Here is an 18579-nt window from a genome sequence, read left to right as displayed (position 1 = left end):
GCAAATAATATTTAAGCATTTTGAAACAGGCAAACAAATATAAACGGCTGTTGCGCGGCTGTTTGTTTGCACAACGGACTTAACTGTGTTATTAGTTTTATTAAAATAAAATCACCTGTAAATATTTCACCTTTAAAAATGCATGCGACGGCACGATTATTATAAGAATGGTTTTCTCATCGGCAAGGTATTTTTTTTTTTTTTTTACCAGACACCTGTTAGTGATTCATCGGTTGCATAGCCCTGTGAAAATCGCTGATGTATGTACCTAATGTGTATTATAATAATAATAATATATTGTGAGTCATATTATTGCAACGATCCAAACGTGTAGCTTTCGTCGGAATGAAACTAAATAAAAATACATAATATAAAAAATGGTCCAACAGTATACAGCTGCTGGTGCTTCTGAATTTTAATAAATGTACATATTTGGAAGTCTTGAACTGCTTAGAACCGAGACTTATACTTAGAACGAATTAGCCGTTTTTATATATTTTGCAAGTCGGGTACGTCTTGAGAAACCTGAAGACGTCTATCAAACCTAACACTAATCATAACATATTCAATGGTTTCGAGTAAACGTTGTTTTTTAACTAATTGAAATTTCTGTTCTTGACAATTGGCAATTTGCTAACGGTTGAGGTCCACTAAACGTTAGGGTTCAACCCTTAATTTGGCAAGGGGTAATTTTTAAATATTAAAAATAATTAAAATGTCACATTAATTACAATATATAATTATTGGTTTTTTGTAAAAAGGGTCTAAGCGCACGGTACTTAATACTAACAATCAAGACGGTTTTTATAAAAAAAAATAGTCATACAAGACTTTTATTGTGCCATCCAATAGCTATAATGACTGAGATAAATATCTTACTTTTTTAATACTTTTTTCAAATTAGCAAAAGGTTTCACAGGTGTAGAAAAAATAGTAAGCTTCACATAAAAAAAAAAACAAAAATTAAAATCCATCCTATAGAGACGCCGGAAAATGACTTCCGGTTACAGTCATATCATGGTCATAGTCATAGTCCGGTTTAAGTCATTTTTCATTAAACTTTGGCCATAACTCGGAGAAAAATAACTTTAAAAGTTTTATAACAGCTAGAAAAACTTGTATTTTTTAACATTTAAAATTAATCCGCATACTTAAAATGGTTACTAGAGAAATTGTTGTCAAATATTGCTTATATTCTTTATCACTTAATAAATAGGGCTTTCCGATCGCCTTAACTAGAAAAAAAAAAAAAGAGTTCTAAATTACTAAACTAAACTAAAAAATGTGCCTTAGGTAGTTCCTCTGTAGTCTGTGGAAACTAGAATTATTTTAAGTAACTATTGTTTATTTCTGAAGAGTATATCTAATTAAATAATCGACCGTAATTTAAAAAAATGATCAGCAAAATTTTTACATAATTAATTATTTATTATACTAAAATAAATTAAAATTTGCTTAAAACGTTTTAAATAAAAACAATGTTTTTAACATGTTTAAAACATAATTTTTTAATTGCAAAAAAAAAAAACCGTTTATAACATTAAAAACTTATTTTTAAACGAAAAAAAACTGTTTTTTTTTTTGCAACTCTGTAAGAATAAATAGAGGATATCACGTCCCCCTAAGATAATACAGATAGTAGGTCTTGCACATCGCTAAAATACCGGACGTGCGGCCATCTATTGGCCATGGGTCCACGGTTGAGTTTATGGCCGTCGCCGGTAGGGCGCGCGGGAGGTTTCCGGTAATCTAGTCTTGTTCGGTAGGCGGCGGCCGTAGCCCGCAGCGGACGAGGTGGACGAGGCGGCGGCGGAACGAGTGGCGGAGCAGCCGCGCGAGTTTCTCGGTATTTGTCGTGCGCGTCCATTCCGCCGTTCCGTGTCCATGTTTTTTTTTTTGTCATCGCGTTCACCGCTTTCAGTGATCAACAGTTCCACTCCGACTGCGTCTGTGGTGAACTCGTCGGTCGTGTGCACGCGGTTCAACACAAAACATTGTTGTGCTCAGCGTTTACACATTATTATAATATTATTATTATTGTTTTATTATTAATTTATTTTATTTAATAAAATCATCGTCGTTTACCGTTTTTTTATTGTTATATTATTAAAATTATTTTAATAATCGTTTTTATTTTATTTTACACGATAACGACAATAATGTAAACTGTTTTTTTTCTTTTTTATTATCACAAAATAATAATATTTTCGTTTTTTTCCCCTTCAATTATTGTGTTAATTATTGTGGTTTTTTGTTAACATAAATATTATATTATTGAAATTAAATTCATCGTTTCCAAACAATAATAATAAAAAATACACTCACCGGGTCGTCCGACTGTCGTGTCCGATGTTTGCTTAGAAATCCGTAACATATTTTCGCCCGTCATCGTCGAGCCGTACAACGATATGCCGGCTGAAGACGATTCGTCACTGTTGTCGAACATCTGTGTCGGCTGCGACTGGCTCGCCGCCGAACTGTCGTCAAGCAACAAGTCCCGAATGCTGATACTGGACTGTCGCAGCTCGATGGACTTCTCGGACTGCCACGTGCGAGACGCCGTCAACTTCAGCATACCCACCATCATGCTAAGGCGTTTGGCCGCCGGCAAAATCGACCTAGCGTCCACCGTCAAGTGTTCGGATCTCAGAGAGCAAATAGTGAGCGCCTACAAGCAAAGCGTGTTCGTTTTATATGGCTGCGAATGTCTGGACGACCGCAAAAGCGCATCGCCCGAGTCCGACACCATGATCGTATTGGCCAAGCGACTACTCAAAGACGGATGCAATGTGCACTGTTTAAACGGTGAGTTTTTACCTATTTTCTGCTTCCTACGTACCTATACTTAAAAATTAAAAAATACTTTATTAGTAATCGAGAACGTTGTCTAAGCGTTAAGAATTACTTAACTGTCACTTGGTAATTATTTCCATGTCATTCTGTTTTGGTTATTATCGGTAAGATATATTATTATTGTCAGGGTGAATAGATAGTGCTCTATTTGATGAGTTAAATATTCTTTCGATTTTTAATACGTCCATTGGCGGCAGGTGATAAATGTCTATGGTCGTGAAGGGTTAAGATATCATTTGATAATATTATGTTGAAATCGTCCAATCATTATAATTGTATTCAAATATGTAGGCGTACGATTAGTTTGTGGGTTCATCAAAACAAAATAATTGTTTTAATTGTTGAGGTTTGTTGTCTTTGGAGTGTATGTGTACATGTATAATATTATTTTATTGCTTGACCTTCCTCGTTTAGAATTTATTAATGATATACACAATATATACTCGATTGTATTTAATCATGACATTGTTAAGTGAAATATTTTTGTGTTGATAACTATTACATTTAAGTTTTTAAGTTTTACTACAAGATTGAAAACAGCTTAATACGATTCTTTTATTCATAATTCCATTTTAGTATTTCCATTAAAAACTAACAAATTTCCCTAGTAGCTTTTGTTTTCATGTATTTTGAATATTTGATTTTAGTGTAATTTAATTTTGTAGTCAGACAAATGCATCTTGACTCAGGCGATATGAGATTATTGTGGCTTACAAATTTATCGTAAATGGGTTTAATGACTATTCAATTATGATCATAGCCTTAAAATAATTTAAACCGTAACTGATTAGTGGTGAATTTAAAAATATCATTCTTGAACGGTAATATCGTTCACATGCATTTTTTTTCTTAAATAAAAATCTTTATCAATTTTATTTATTGTATCGTTTTGGCCAAACTGGTAAAAGTAAATTTTGCATCGTAACTCGGATTTTGTCATTTTATACTCAGTGAAATTGATTAAAACAATATTGTCATAATATCAATGTATGACATGTTTTCTTTTTGTAGATTGAAACATTTTTGTGTTTCTTTGAACGGCCGATTGTGGACGGTAAAAATATTAAAATATTGCTATAAAGTAGCGGTATATATAAATAATTGGCATAATCAGTTTTTTTTGTATTGTTGTGTTGAGAGGTAAACATTTTAACGGTAGATACAAATAATTGTCGGATTTAGTTAAGTGAAGTTTGGGTTAATTGACAATTATTGTACTCTTCGCTTTACTTTTAATAAAGATTTTCGTTAGAGAGTTTGGTTTAGGTTAGGTTATATTTCCTAGTTTTGTCCGATTATGTTGGGTTAGGTTATTCGGTCGAATTTTAAGCCAGCATGACAAATATTGTTAAAACAGTACCTGCAGTTGATAATTTAAAATTTCAAAATGTATCTTTTTAATTAACTTGATTGTGTTTTTCATTATATTGTCTTATTATGTTATTATCTTGTAATGTGTAAATAGCCTGTGAGCAACGACGTTTGTTTTTAGTAGACGTGCTATTCTATGTGTTATATTAGTTTAGTTAGGTTCTGTTTAATTTACCCACAATTAAATAATATCATGTTGATTATTAGCAGTGTTTGCACTGACAAAATTAAAAAATCTATTTTTAGCGCTTAAATGTACCAAAATATGCACAATAAATAGCGTCCAACTATTGGAAAATATGCAAAATAAAATTACCAAAAATAAATATGCGTGTAATTATGTAAAAATTAGCAAAAAAAAATGTGTTGTTTGACATCAGAGAAGTGTGAAACAAATTTGTATCTTACCTGGGATGTTGTAAGATTTACAAAAAAAAAAAAATATTTATAAACCATACAACTTTTGAGCTCCGATGATTTAGCCAACTCATATATTTGTTATGTTTAATTTAAGTACAAATATTGATGTTAAAATATCTAGCATAAACGCCATTAATTAACAGTTATGAAGTTATTGTCGGTAGTAAACGACAGTTGTTGGACGCAAAAGACGGTTTAAATAATATAAGATAAATTAACATAGGCGCAACTAGGGGGATGCTAGGTAGACTTTAGTACCCCCAGACTCAAAATTAGCACCCCCAAAAAATTCAAACTCCAATCGCACCCTTGATTTGCACATTAAAATGTCTAATAATGTGTATACTCTGTTAAAATTTTTTATTTTAGAATATTTTTATTCTTAATTATTTTATTTTATATCTATCGTTTTGAAGATAATAATTTTGTTCAGTCAGGTATACATAATTTTTGAGCACCCCCTAAAACGTAGGTCTAGTTGTGCCCATGTGTTAAAATAAATGAATTAATACAAAAATTAGAGAATCTTTGCCAACAGGAAAAGTACTGCATTTTTATTTTGGCCGTCCTGTAAAATTGCAAAAATGTCTATTATAAATGAAATAAAAATTTGAAAAAAGTAAACTAACGATTTTTAAACGGATGAAATAATAATAATAAGCGGAATTTGTTAATACTATAATTCCGGTTAGGTCATTTCGATGGACCGCGACCTTGGTTCGGGTCGGCGTTACGATTTTTATCAACCGGCTCGCCGGCCGCGGTTATAAGTGGTTATAGATGGTTATCGGTGGTTACCCGTTTAGAAATAACGCGGTTAATCATCGTCGAACATACATTTTTTTTTCTTTTAAATAAGCGGTAACAATAATAATAATTTTCCAACGACCTCCGGTTTGATACGTTTTTTATCAGATATGACCGGACAGATTGACCTCTGTCCGATCGAATATTAGTGTTTTTTTTTATTGAAACAAATATATAAAATATAATTTGATATTACTATTATTATTATTATTTCGCAATGTTTGCCCAGCACATGTGTTGTTTTGCGTTTATTTCGATAGAATTATCAGCATTTCGCAGAAGAAAACCGCGTTTGAATATTGTATTATTATTACTATTGAAAACTACTATTTTTTGTAACGAATAATCGATTCACTGATACGATTAGTTTGTAATTTTTAAACCGTGCAACGATTAACGAACAACTCTTTAGGAAAATAAAATTGTGCGTTAAATGGTTATATATTTTGGAAATTTCCGTTAGGGTCCAGTAACGCGTTTGTAAAATATAAATACGGCAAATATGAATGCGACATTTTAAATCAAAATAATTGGTAATTTTTTTTTCATGCCATTTTTCCAACTGTGTATTTTTGTCGAAAGGTTCCAATAATTGCTTTAGGTTTTTTTTTGGTATTTCACGACTCGACAAAACGTAAAAGTTTTTTTAATTGAATTTACCTTTTACCCTACTAATTGTTGCAACAATATTTGAAAACATATTAGTTTAACATAATTATAATAATAATAATAAGAATAATAATTATAATGTTGTTGTTGTGGACGAAAAAAAAACACAACTGAAAATAATTGTAAGTATTATGTTCTAAACTACGAGAATTTTTTTTTCTACGAAATTATTTATGTTGAAAAATGTAGTTTATCGTAAAACTAACGCGATTTGGTTAGGTTCGGTTAGATTTTCATTTTTTCTAGAAAAACAATTTCGTTCGTTATAATATCATATTATTAGGCTTAAAAAGTATTTGGAAAAAACTTAAGCAACGCTTGTGGCTATATATATATATATATATATTGTATTGTTGAGAATTAAAAAAATGGAATATTTTTTGAAAAAAAACCTCAACCCCTAAGTCATACAAATAAGCAAGTGTATTATTTTTCGTGGTTAAGGTTTTTGTTTAAAAATAATATTTCACTTTTTTGTTTCTAATAAAATTATTCTAAAATTTCTATATAAATAGTAACCATTGGGGAGGGGGGGGGGTCATTTTTAATCAATTATACTATGCACCCTCTCCCGGTCCCCCCGCCGTACATAATTTCTGGATATGTTACTGACGAGACAAGACATACATCTTGGTCGATTATGACAACAATAATATTAGAAGGAATATTATTATTATACAATATTAGTATAATAATATTTTATTATATAAACCGATTTGGCCAAGTGATGAGAGAACGCGCCTTCGCTTGAGTAGCCTAAAAAAAAGGAGTGGACCAAAAAAAAAACCCAAATTTTTCACCACGCACAAAACGTGTATCTATTCAAAAGCGACGACATCGACGCCCATAATATAATAATAAAAAACTAGTATTATATATTTGTGAGCGAGCTTTACAATGGCCCACAATGTGAATGTACATAATAATAATAAAAATAATATTATTATTAATAATAAAGTGTGCAATACACGGTTACGTGTAGGAAGCGTCGTTCACACCTACGACCGGCTAAATAAGCTAGATGGGAAGGGAAAAAATTGTTTAAGAAAAAAAGAAACGTCTTAACCGCCGACACCGTTTTCGGTCAGTACCGGTTTGTTGTTGAATAAATCGAGATTAGGTTGACGCAAATGACGCAACGGGCATTCCGGTACAGAACAACAACCCGTCTGGTGGTGGGGGTGGGGGATTATACATAATTATCAAGTATAACTGTACCTATATAGACTTTGAAGAAACGTCTTTAAGAAATAAGACGTGAACGAGAAATACTATAAAAACGTTTTTCTATCGGTTGAAAACTAAGAGTCGGACGTTATATTCCTTGATCAACCGACGGGTCGATTTAAACCTAACCAAACCTAACCTAACCTAACCTATACTCCCCCCTCGGTTACGCCCCTGTTGTTGTTCATTCAACAACGTATGTGTACCTATTCTGCGGCGGCGGCCGTCGAGGTCTACTATAGCCTGTTGCCGCTGATGCGTTGACCGCGTCAACCGGTCACGGTCGGAGCCACGCCGCGCGCGCGTAGGTGTTTTTGTGTGTGTGACCTAATCAAGGTCGCGCGCCGGACGGCGGACGACAGAGTAGTGCTGTGTGCCGTGTGAGATCCGTGCTGGCGCGGCGCGGAGGACGTGGAGGCGACCGCGTCCGCCGGTGGTGTGCCGGGAGTGATCGCCGCCGCCGCCGCGCCGGATGTGTGCACACAGCCGATTTCCGCAGGGTGCTGCGCACCAAAACCCGTCCGCGGCCACATGTTCGCCACTTCTTCTCCTCCTTCGCTTCTGCCGTCCACATGCCAGTATGATGTTTCCAAAATATTTTTGGAAATTTTGGCAAAATAAGAAAAGAAAAAAACCGTTTACAATTTTTAAACAATTACACGTATACTTTAGAGTGGATTTTTTTAGTGTGGAAAATGACAACCAATAAAGAATCTTCATTGCTATAAAGAATCTTAACATATATACACATATATTTAAGCATTAAATTAAGATTTTGGCAATGGATCATTACGAATTTTTTAAAAACGTTATAACCATATCTTGTCGGTACTTAATCGGTTTTCCAAAAAAGTGTACAAGAGTGAATAATTATTATGGTTTTCCTTGTGTATTATTTTTATGTTCGGGGGAGCGATAACCGAACACTAAAAACTAAAAAAAAGCCACAAAGCCGGCACGTGCGATAAGTCATCGCATGTGCGAAAAGTCGATTTCGCGCTGTTATTTGTATTTCACGATTTAAAAGCAAATTGGCATTTTTGCCTGTGTCGAAATAATGATAAATGTAGCTCTCAACTGCGTCATATAAACAGTTACAGCATACGATTTTAATTTATACTACGAAAGAAAGGAAAAAAAAAGTTATCTATATATGTTTATTAATAATCAAGCTGTAAATTTTAGTGTACTAAAAGCAGTTTAAATTATGCATGCGTTTATGTATTTATGTAACGGGCAGGATATACTTGAAAAAATGTGGACTAGAAAAATGTATATGCAAAAATATAATCTTGAGGAAAAAAAATTGGAATATATAATTAAAACTATTAAACCGTATATTATTTTAAACTACAACATTTCAAATTGAACGCAATAGTAAAATTAATTTATGCAAATGCATTGTATTCACAGCCTTGATAATGATAAGGGTACCTAGAAAAAAAAAAAATTTGCCAAACAAATTTCTACTCTTACATATTTTTATTGGGCTTTATTTTGGTACGTTAAGATTTTCAAAGCGGTAAAGTATTTTTTTTAAACGACTTTCCTGCAAAAACTTGTTGCTTTTCAAGATTTTTTATCTTTGTAAAAATTGTTGCGTCAATTAAAATAAAAATATTAAATTAAAAAAAAATTAAATATATTTGTATGAATAGTGTAGTAACTGAAATTAATTGTTGGATTGTTTGATGTTATTGAAAAAGGGGAAAACTAACCCAACTCAACTGTCCATAGTTTTTATTTTCAAGTAAATTTATTAATACTATTATTATTATTTATATTACTCATCGTTAATTTTTAATTGGTTTTATTTGTAAAATTGTGTTAACACATCTGTCAATTATCATCGGCTTGGCAAACCAGACCTTCTCTATAATGTGTACCCTTTCTCTTCGTTAACGACCAAATTTAAACCTAACAGTTACACTGTTTGCAGTGTCTCCATTATTACTCTAATTTAACACTTGGGTACTCTCGTCAGCAAACAATAGGTGACAATTGTTGGGAAATGTATGGAACGGTCATTTTTCTTTTTAAAAAGGGAAACGGTGTGGGCGGATAATTTTATAAAACACCGACGAGGAATTTTTTTCGATACTTAAGTCCAAAAGGAAGTCGTGGGAGGGTGGTCGTCGTAGACCGGAAGTAACGAATAAGACACCGGTATTTTATTGCTTTTATTTTTGTCGGCTACAGTGAATTTTTTAATTGCCATTAGTCAGGATAAGATACTTGTATGACACATTTGACTGAATAAAAAATATTATACAACATAATCCAAAGTGAATGATTAACGCGCCTGTAAATCATTAATAATAATAGTTATTAAGTTGTTATTATTGTTGTTATCATCAAGTTAATTGCAAAAACCCAACCTAGAGGTTGGACACATCACATAATCGACCGCTTGATTTTTAATTTAATATAATGTCGATGATAATAGTTATGTTCAATAAAATAGCTCAGGTTATTAGATTTTGTCGGATTTTTTTGTCTAAATTATTTTTTTTTGTATATAGCATCGATACAATATCAATATCAATACTTTTCTGGAAATTTTGACTGGTCGATAAGTTTAGACAATAAATAGTTTTAAAGTTATTATAGTTTAAAATTTAGAACGTGAGGAAGGTTGGAGAGTAGATTTGTTTTTATCTGCGAGCATTTCTCAACCGCGCTCGATTTTCCGTCCTAAATTGTACACTTAAATAACTAAAAATAATTATTCAAAACTGAATTTTACAATAAACTTTTCTTAATTTAAAAAGTTGATTTAATATGTTCGTTTCATTTAAGTTCTATAAGTTGATAGAGCTCTAGCAAATATCGAGAAAAGACAAAAATTTGACTATCGTCAATAATCGTCAAAAAATATACTATAACATAAGTAAAAATGTTTTCAAATAGAAACACTGTAAAATTACAATTATGATGAGAGTGAACTAGTGTATGGCGTTAAAATAATCACTCGGTCCAAACAGTTGCAATTTAAACGATAAGTATAATATTATGGGATAATTAAAATGTACAACCATCGATAATAAATCTAATATTTAAAAATTATATTCAATGATACAACTTATGACGAAGCTTTTGAAAGAAGCCTAACCTGCCTACCTACTAATTTTGTCAGTACTGTATTTTTTTTTTTTTTGTGGCAAACGACAATAACTGTTATGCGACAATATTAATGTGTCAAGTGTTTCAATAATTGTGCAAGTATTTCGTTGGTGTTTTTTTTTTTTTGTCTTTGACCTTTTTCCGTGTAACGACCGTTTATTTCGACGATTGTAATTGCTTAACGAGCGACAGCCGAGCACTCGCTGTTATCGGTCTTGCGCGCCGTTTGTGTGCGTTTCCTTTTGGCCCATCGTTCATTCATGTTTATTATTAGTAGCGTAAACCGCCGCCGCCGACTCGGTTTATTAATGAACCAGTAGTATATAATAATAAGAACCTAACCTACCTGTGTTTATTTACTACACGGATCCAAAACAATGTGCGAGTCCCCAAACGCAACAACAACAACACTAATAATTATGATGATAATAATAATAGTAATTAACAATTCTGTGCGCGCTGAATAATAGTTGTGTTGGTATATGCCGACCGCGTTTCTACGTAGGAAGCCGTTTCCCCTATACTTACCTCGGTCGAATAAAAAATTGTCTTCCTATATTAACTGGTTTTGTATATTTTCTAAATGTAGAATATATTAGATTAATACGAAATAATATATTCAATTATAAATATTTGACAAAATTTGACACTTACAAACTATTTTAATAATGTTTTCAACAATTATTCCAAATTATTATTTGAATAATTAAATTTGAAATTATTCGAATACGTTTTCCTTAAATAATATGTAGTTAATAGTACTTTTATCTTAAATAGAAAATGTTATTAAATATCACAAACAAATATAAAATTGTATTGATTAAAAGCTTTGAAAGTTAATTCAAAAATCGTTTAAATAAAAATATATTTTTGATCAGCGATTTCGGGTCGTTTCAAAACGTTTTATCGTTACATTATACATCATTATAATAATTATTGCAAACGTTTCAAAAATGTTTTTTCATTTTCTAATATTTGCTGTGTGGATAATAAAACAGAACAAATACGAATCTATCCTAAGCCTTTGTTAAAAATATTTGAATTTTTTGCTGATGGCCCTTTACATAATATTATAATATATAATACATCATGGTAGTATTTTTATTAGAATTGCTGTTTTGTGTCGTGACACTTGACGGTTGTTGTCTTGTTAAAAGGAAACAAATCGTTTCCAAAATCATCTCTGAACGCGTAGAATTTTTTTTTGCCATTTCTCGAGGTTAAAAACGACCACCATATATTTTACATTGGCATGGTAGTTAAATGTAATTAATAATTATATACCGGGTTATTATATACATTAGTTCTTAGCTTAATAAGGATTTTAGCCGAGGAAGGAAATGCGGGGGGTGAGTGGAGCGTGCGGGTATATAAATAACTTGATATGCTAATAATAACTCTATAGAAGTATTTATCCAAAACCAAAGTTAATAGGGGTTTAACACACACACGTTAGAGATGGGATTGTATTTTTTTTTTTAAATATGTCCAAAGTCAGTTGACCTGGTCGTAGTTAACCAATCACCCTGTAGACATGGTGTGAGTGTGTGTCGACGTCGACTAGGGAATTAAATACCGGAAACGATGGCGGCGGCAAATGGCGATGATGCTCCATCGTCGTAGGACTATCATCTTAGGTCTCTCTCTATCTTTCTGTCGGTCTTGTTGGCGTGTTTTTAATAACCTTTCATCCTCCGTGTACGTGTGTGTGCGTCTCGCCCGGCCGCCCCCTCGTGGCTAAACGAATTGGGTACATTAACGTAATGTACCCTGTATACACGTATATTGTGTATAGGGAGTGCAGGGGCGTAGGACGACCAAGAAGGGAGAAGCGAGGGTATAATATGAGAGGGGGGTGTAAAACGACGATTCGCGTGTGGGAGTGTATCCGTACCGCTTTTTTTTTCCAACTACGGGTTAGATTTTTTACATTTTTCTTTTCTTTTTTTTTTTTGTTTACTTAATAACAATAATAATAATGAGGATATATAATCCTATCGGCGACAATGCACGTGACCGAAATTTCCGTAGCGTTGTTTCCCTTTAAGGCGGAGAAAATCCACGTGGCCCGCAAAACCCACGTTGTGTGACTTGTGTTGTCGTCATTGATCTAAAACCGTACACGAAGCCGTAGATGCTGCGATAACGATGTAATTTAAATGTATTAATACTTGATATTGTTAATGATATTATGATATGATGTGTATTAATAAAATAACAAACGACAATAGACGTCGATTGTGTGTTGTTACACAACATCCGCCAAACGGTGTGTGTGTGGTATGTACGCATACGACAAACATGTGACCGTCATCCGAAACGGGCGCTGATCCAGGAATTTTTCGGGATACGGTTGATGTTATGATCAAACGGTGGTTATGATGTAATCGCCGTACACAGTCATGAAACAAATTTCCCATTATTCGTTTACATAAACAGCAGCGTGTACGCACTATACTTTGTAGGGGACCGTTAAGGGTTAACAAATAAATACTGTTAAAAACAACGGTGCAATACAAATAAGTGGGTAACAATCATTTAAACGAAGAAAGGTCGAATCAAAGTGATGTATGAATATGAAAAATGTAAAATAGAGAATTTTACATGTTAAAGGTGTATATTTATATGACTTAGTGCAAGTCCGTTTTTTTTCCAAAATACACTTTTTGATATCAATAGATAGAAAATTTAATGCGCTTTATTTTTATAGGTAAAAGTTCTTGAAATATCACATTTTTTATTTGTTGTTATAGTTACACTTACAATGAATACTTTGTAGTAAACATTCATCCAAAGTAAAAAAAAATTATGTTTTCCTAGACAATTTCAATTTGTGCACTAAGCTATCAATATCAAATGAGATATTAAAAAATGTATAAAAATGATTTGTATAGTTTATAATATTTTTAAATTACTCTCCTGAAAAGTACACCTTTTACAAAATAAATCAGCTTTTGGCTCTCATCCACATAATTTTATAAATTGTCAAAAGTCCTCTTTCTTATTAGTCATCCGTTGAATCCTTTGATAATAATAAACGCATTAACGTTAAAAAAAATTATATACAAAATAATTATATTTAATATTTAAAAAATAAAAACATATCTCAAAGGGTAGCTTTAAGAAGACATCAACAAAAGAAAGATAGTCCTCATTAATAACACTACACGGTTTGACCTTTAAATTAAGATTTTTCTAAAATAAATTGCCTATACCTAACTCCTTAATACGATAGTGGGTATGACCGTCCTCTTGAAGAGTAATAATAATAAAAGTCAATTAGCAACATGCATACCTACGTTTTAATTACCTATAAAGAGCAGAATGATGCAATGGAAATAATGACCGGTCGATAACCGTTTTTGAATAAATGATCTGTTATTAATAATGGCGGTTAGAGTTTAAACGAGAAAGGACGAGCGGGTGTATATAAATATAACATTACAATCCACCTCACATCCTCCGGTCTATGTCCACCTTGTTCAATGTTAATAACAGCACCACGATAAGTGTTGATTATCCAAAACTGCGGTTATCGACCGGTCGTTATTTTCATTTATATTATTATTATCATTCTGTTTTTCTTAACAGTTGTTCGTAAGTAGTTCACGACATTTGACTTCTTCAAAGACGTCCCTATCCTTTTATATAAAAAAAAATCAACTCAAATATTGAATATAATTTTTTTTATCGGTAAATATTTTTAAGGTTTTTTTTAACATGGCTATGTTATTGAGTTGGATACAAGAAATGTCGCCATATTCGCGATACATAATTAGAAAATTATTTCAAATATTAAGATATATAACACTATAGGATATTACAGAAAAGTGAAAATTAATAAGAGATAAGATATGTGATAAGAGATATGATTCAGTGTTTTTCCGTGAAGCGGAGAAAATAACTAGGTTTGTTTTTTAATAATTATTTCGTTCATTAAATTTTAGTCTGTATTAATAAACAAAATGAAAAACTTCACCCCGGGTCGTTAAGCACAATCTTGAGTATGCGCCGCTCCGGTATAAAAATAACCGTCACGGCAGCAAAACAGTCAGCAAGCGCCTGTTTATATTTATGTATAATATATATGTATATTAAGTACAAATTATAAATATATATGTACACATATTCATAATATATATATACATAATAATATGAATCCGGATGTAGTATTCGCACGACAAGCGGACGGAACCGCCAAATATAGTCTTCGGGTAAAATTAATTAACCGAAAATATATTACACAAACGGCGGCCCGGCAATACCGTTCTTGTATTATAATAATATGCATCTGTTGCCTTGGAAACGTACTTAAGCAAAGTATTTATGAATCGAAATGCCGGAAATTTTCCCGGAAAATCCGGCAATTATCCCAAAAGAAACCTGGACGTTTTTCCATCATCTTGTCTCGAAAAAAAAAGGGAACAGTTTAAACAAATAATTATAAATAGAAATATTTTTTTTTTCTCTAAAAGTATCCGGCCTTATTTTGGAAAATTATTTCAACCCACGCTTGAATGAAAATCGAAAACCCTATCCCGACCTAACCCGATCAGCAGCTGACCACGTTGTTTAACTGCAAACCGAGAATTCCTTAGTGGCTTATATTATAACTTACAAGTTTTATAGTCAACGTGGGAACGAATGTTTACTTAAATTGTAAACATAGTTGTACATAATTTGAATAAAAAGTTATCTAAAATATAAATCATCTAGATAACACATTTTTCGAGTATAAGTTATTCCAATAATTATTTTTTAACATTTTATTTAAATAGTTTGTCAACTGTTTTTTAAGTAATTATATTTAAAAAAAAAACTATTTCGTATGATTTATATTATTTTATAATATAAAATAAATTTACAAAATATATAGAACCAGTTTATATAGGAAAACGAATAATAATTTGCACATCTGATTGTAAACATACATACTCAGTTCTATTTTCTATAAAAAGTGTTTTCTTCAGTTATCCTGTTTTTACATTTTTTGACTACAAATACTTTTTGAATAGAAAATTTGGAGTTTTTCCCTGGAGTTTGTGATATACTTTTTTTCTAGAAAATGCACACATATTTTTTCTGTATTTTGAATTGCTATTTCATTTCAGAATCTCGTAGTTATATATTGGTAAAATTTTGTTAATATTCGTGTATTTTTCAAAGTCCATTGGAGCAATAGACAATTTCTAGTGTTCAATCGATTGGTTTAAATAGAACGGTAAAGATGGTTAGTTTCTTAACGGCAATTATTGATGAAATACTAATAGCCTACAGAAAGTCTTCAGTTGTAATAATTCTTGTAGACCTGTAACCACCCCGTTTCCACTATGCCCCGACCCCACTATACCAGCTTTTGTTTAGACGAGTTTTGTTAATTTTTCTAAGGAGACTCAGGGGCATTACGATGTGTGTAATAATATTATTAGTGTTTTTCCGTGTCGTCATTGATTAAACTCTCTGGTCGCAAACCGACATTAATTACACTATATAATAACCGTTAAGTCTGTGTAATTTAAATGCGGTTACGCGGTTTTTTCCCACGGCATCCGCATACGTGTATCCGGTAGCCTCGTCAGCTGTGTGTGGTTCAGATCGGTTTGTATTTAAATTTTTGTATTTCTCTGACCGACCACCTAACCTTGACCTCTATTACGCGTTAATTCGTCCGAAAAAAACTTAAAATATTGCTACACGGTCGTCCGGATTACAAATTACATAAAAAAAAAACCTAACCTTCTAAACAAAATCGTTATTAATCGTGTCGTCACAGGTGTAGTATCTGTAGTAGGTTTTTTTTTGCAAAATTCCAAAACGACCGAACCCATCTTCTCGAAAACGGGTAGCCCGTCCGGTTAGGACACGCCGTTGAAATATTAATAATAATAATTACCAAAAGAACGACATTACCGTGCACGTGTAAAAATGTGTTAATGTAATTAATACACATTTGACCGGACACGGCCGGAAGTGCAAAACATTTTTATTATCATTATAACTTGTAAAAATAATGTTTTTTGCACTTCCTGCCGTGTCCAGTTAAAGATATTAATTAGATAAAACGACACGTTTTCATCTTTTTATATTATAATTTAAAAAATGATTAGTATAGTTAAAAGATTTTATAACTATAAACTCTTATATTATGAGTATTTTACGTTAGTGAAGTCTCTTGGAATTTTGATAACCGTAAAACTTCAGGATAACTTTCAAATCATACGTTTCGATAAAACATTGGATGGAATCCAATACATGGTAATTTATTAGGGATAAGACACTTTTAACCGGTAATTATCAAAAGCTGGTTATCGACCACTATATAGATCGACTATATATATCGACCATTTTCAGTAAATTAATCTTAATAAAAAAATGTAAATGAATATGTACGCCAGTTTAAATTTTTAAATTGAGAGCTCTGGAAAAAATAAAAATTTTAAATAATTTCAATATTAAAGGTCATAGATTTTAATTACACAAACACATTTTTATATTTTTACAAGATGTTATAAGTAATATAATACATTTATAATTAACAAGTATTATAATTTATTGATTTTAGACAATTATTTTTTGATTTTTACTTCCATAGACTTGGTATTAAAAATCTCATTCTTCTTCTTCCTCGATTTTATTCTGACTAAGCAGCTTCGAAGATTGGTACCTTTGTATAATATATATAGATATATTAATATATATATATAGTGACTTTTATTGTCAACGCTGTCGACGCCCCGCCGAGGAGGTTAGGGTTCGTTTTGCAATCTTCCGGCAAAAAAAAAAAAAAAAAACGAGTAAAAATAAACACATAAAAGACGAAGGTCGGTCGATGCGAATGATGAATGGAAAATTATTTCGACCGGACGAGTCTCTGGCGACAACGTTGTATGTCATTATTATTATTATTTAGGTAGTCTATAAAGTGAATTATTGTGTATTTTTCACGACCAATAATAATAATAATAAAATACACCTTCCGGTATGCGGCTCGTGCGCCTAAGTATAATATCCTGTGCCGAGTGTTTTGTTTATATTACTATTATATAGTGAACCGGATGTTGGTTTCCGGCATTTCCACACGGTCGTTTTTTTTTTTTTTTGGCGTTTGCCTATCCGCGAAAACACCTTTCTTACATCACACACACATAGGAAATCCAAAAATAAAAGTCTCCTTCCTTCCTTCCTTTCTTCCTGTCTCTCTCCGGGGCGGCCCCCGTCGACCGTTTCCCGTTTCACCTTTTAAACATCCGACCTATTTTTACACAGCCAATGCGGATTTCTTTTACATACATACACATATTATATAATTATAATATGTACCCTACGGTGACGCCCGGCAAAGGATATCCGGTGCCCGTTAACACAAGTACATGTTAAGTACATAAAAATAATAAAAACGCTAACAGTATTGCTGTTAACGTACACGGACCGGACGACGACGACGTTTGAGTGTTATTTTTTTCTAATAACATATATTTAGAACAACTTTTGTTTAGTCTTCCAAAAATTATTTTTTTTTTCACGTTTTCGAGATGCTGCTGCTGTTTACCGTCGATTATTATTATTATTATTCGCATGCCATTCCCCTTTAACGCGTCATAATATGATAATATATATATTATACAATTTTATTTTGTACCCGGCTCAAGACGACGTGCCAAGGCGTTGGTGTGTGCGCAGCTTGGCTAAAAAATACCGTTCGGAGAATATTGTATTTTTGCTCGACAGTTGTTTGTTTACCCTTAAAAAATGTCTTCTTAAAAAAAAAATTGTCGCATTTATTTTTGATCTAAGATACCCCCACCTTATTTCAAAAACACATAAATTGTCTTTATAGTGATTTTTTATGTACAGGGTGATTATTCGTCAAGACACTTATTTTCTCTAAAAAATAATTGCAATTTTTTAGGTTTTCTTAAACAAAAACAAAAAAGTTATGTTAGTAAAATAAACGAAAGCACTAATTTTAGGGTGAATTATTTATTTATTTAGATAATATTTTGTATTTTTCCGCCTTCGTTGAACCGGTCCAGTTTAACCATAACCTAACATTTTTTATAAATTATATTTTTCAAAATAAATTTTTGGTTAGTTTTGTACTAGAAAGTT

The 18579-nt window shown here is 32.1% G+C and overlaps 1 protein-coding gene across 1 annotated transcript in view; it reads left to right on the top strand.

Moving 5' to 3' along the window:
- Positions 1-1911: 1911 nt before the first annotated feature.
- The window catches only part of LOC126842772 (dual specificity protein phosphatase Mpk3), a 28910-nt gene continuing 12242 nt past the window's right edge, over positions 1912-18579 (top strand). The window contains exon 1 of the mRNA XM_050579912.1: positions 1912-2805. Within this exon, the coding sequence (XP_050435869.1) occupies positions 2409-2805 (397 nt within the window). The 5' untranslated portion in view covers positions 1912-2408. The remainder of the gene's footprint in view (positions 2806-18579) is intronic.

Source organism: Adelges cooleyi, unplaced genomic scaffold (assembly GCF_023614345.1).
Source record: "Adelges cooleyi isolate 19-005CV unplaced genomic scaffold, UGA_ACOO_1.1 ACOO_flye_CR_arks_rails_tigmint_CR_PRNA_574, whole genome shotgun sequence".
Lineage (NCBI taxonomy): Eukaryota > Metazoa > Arthropoda > Insecta > Hemiptera > Adelgidae > Adelges > Adelges cooleyi.
This window is presented reverse-complemented; position numbering and strand designations above follow the sequence as displayed.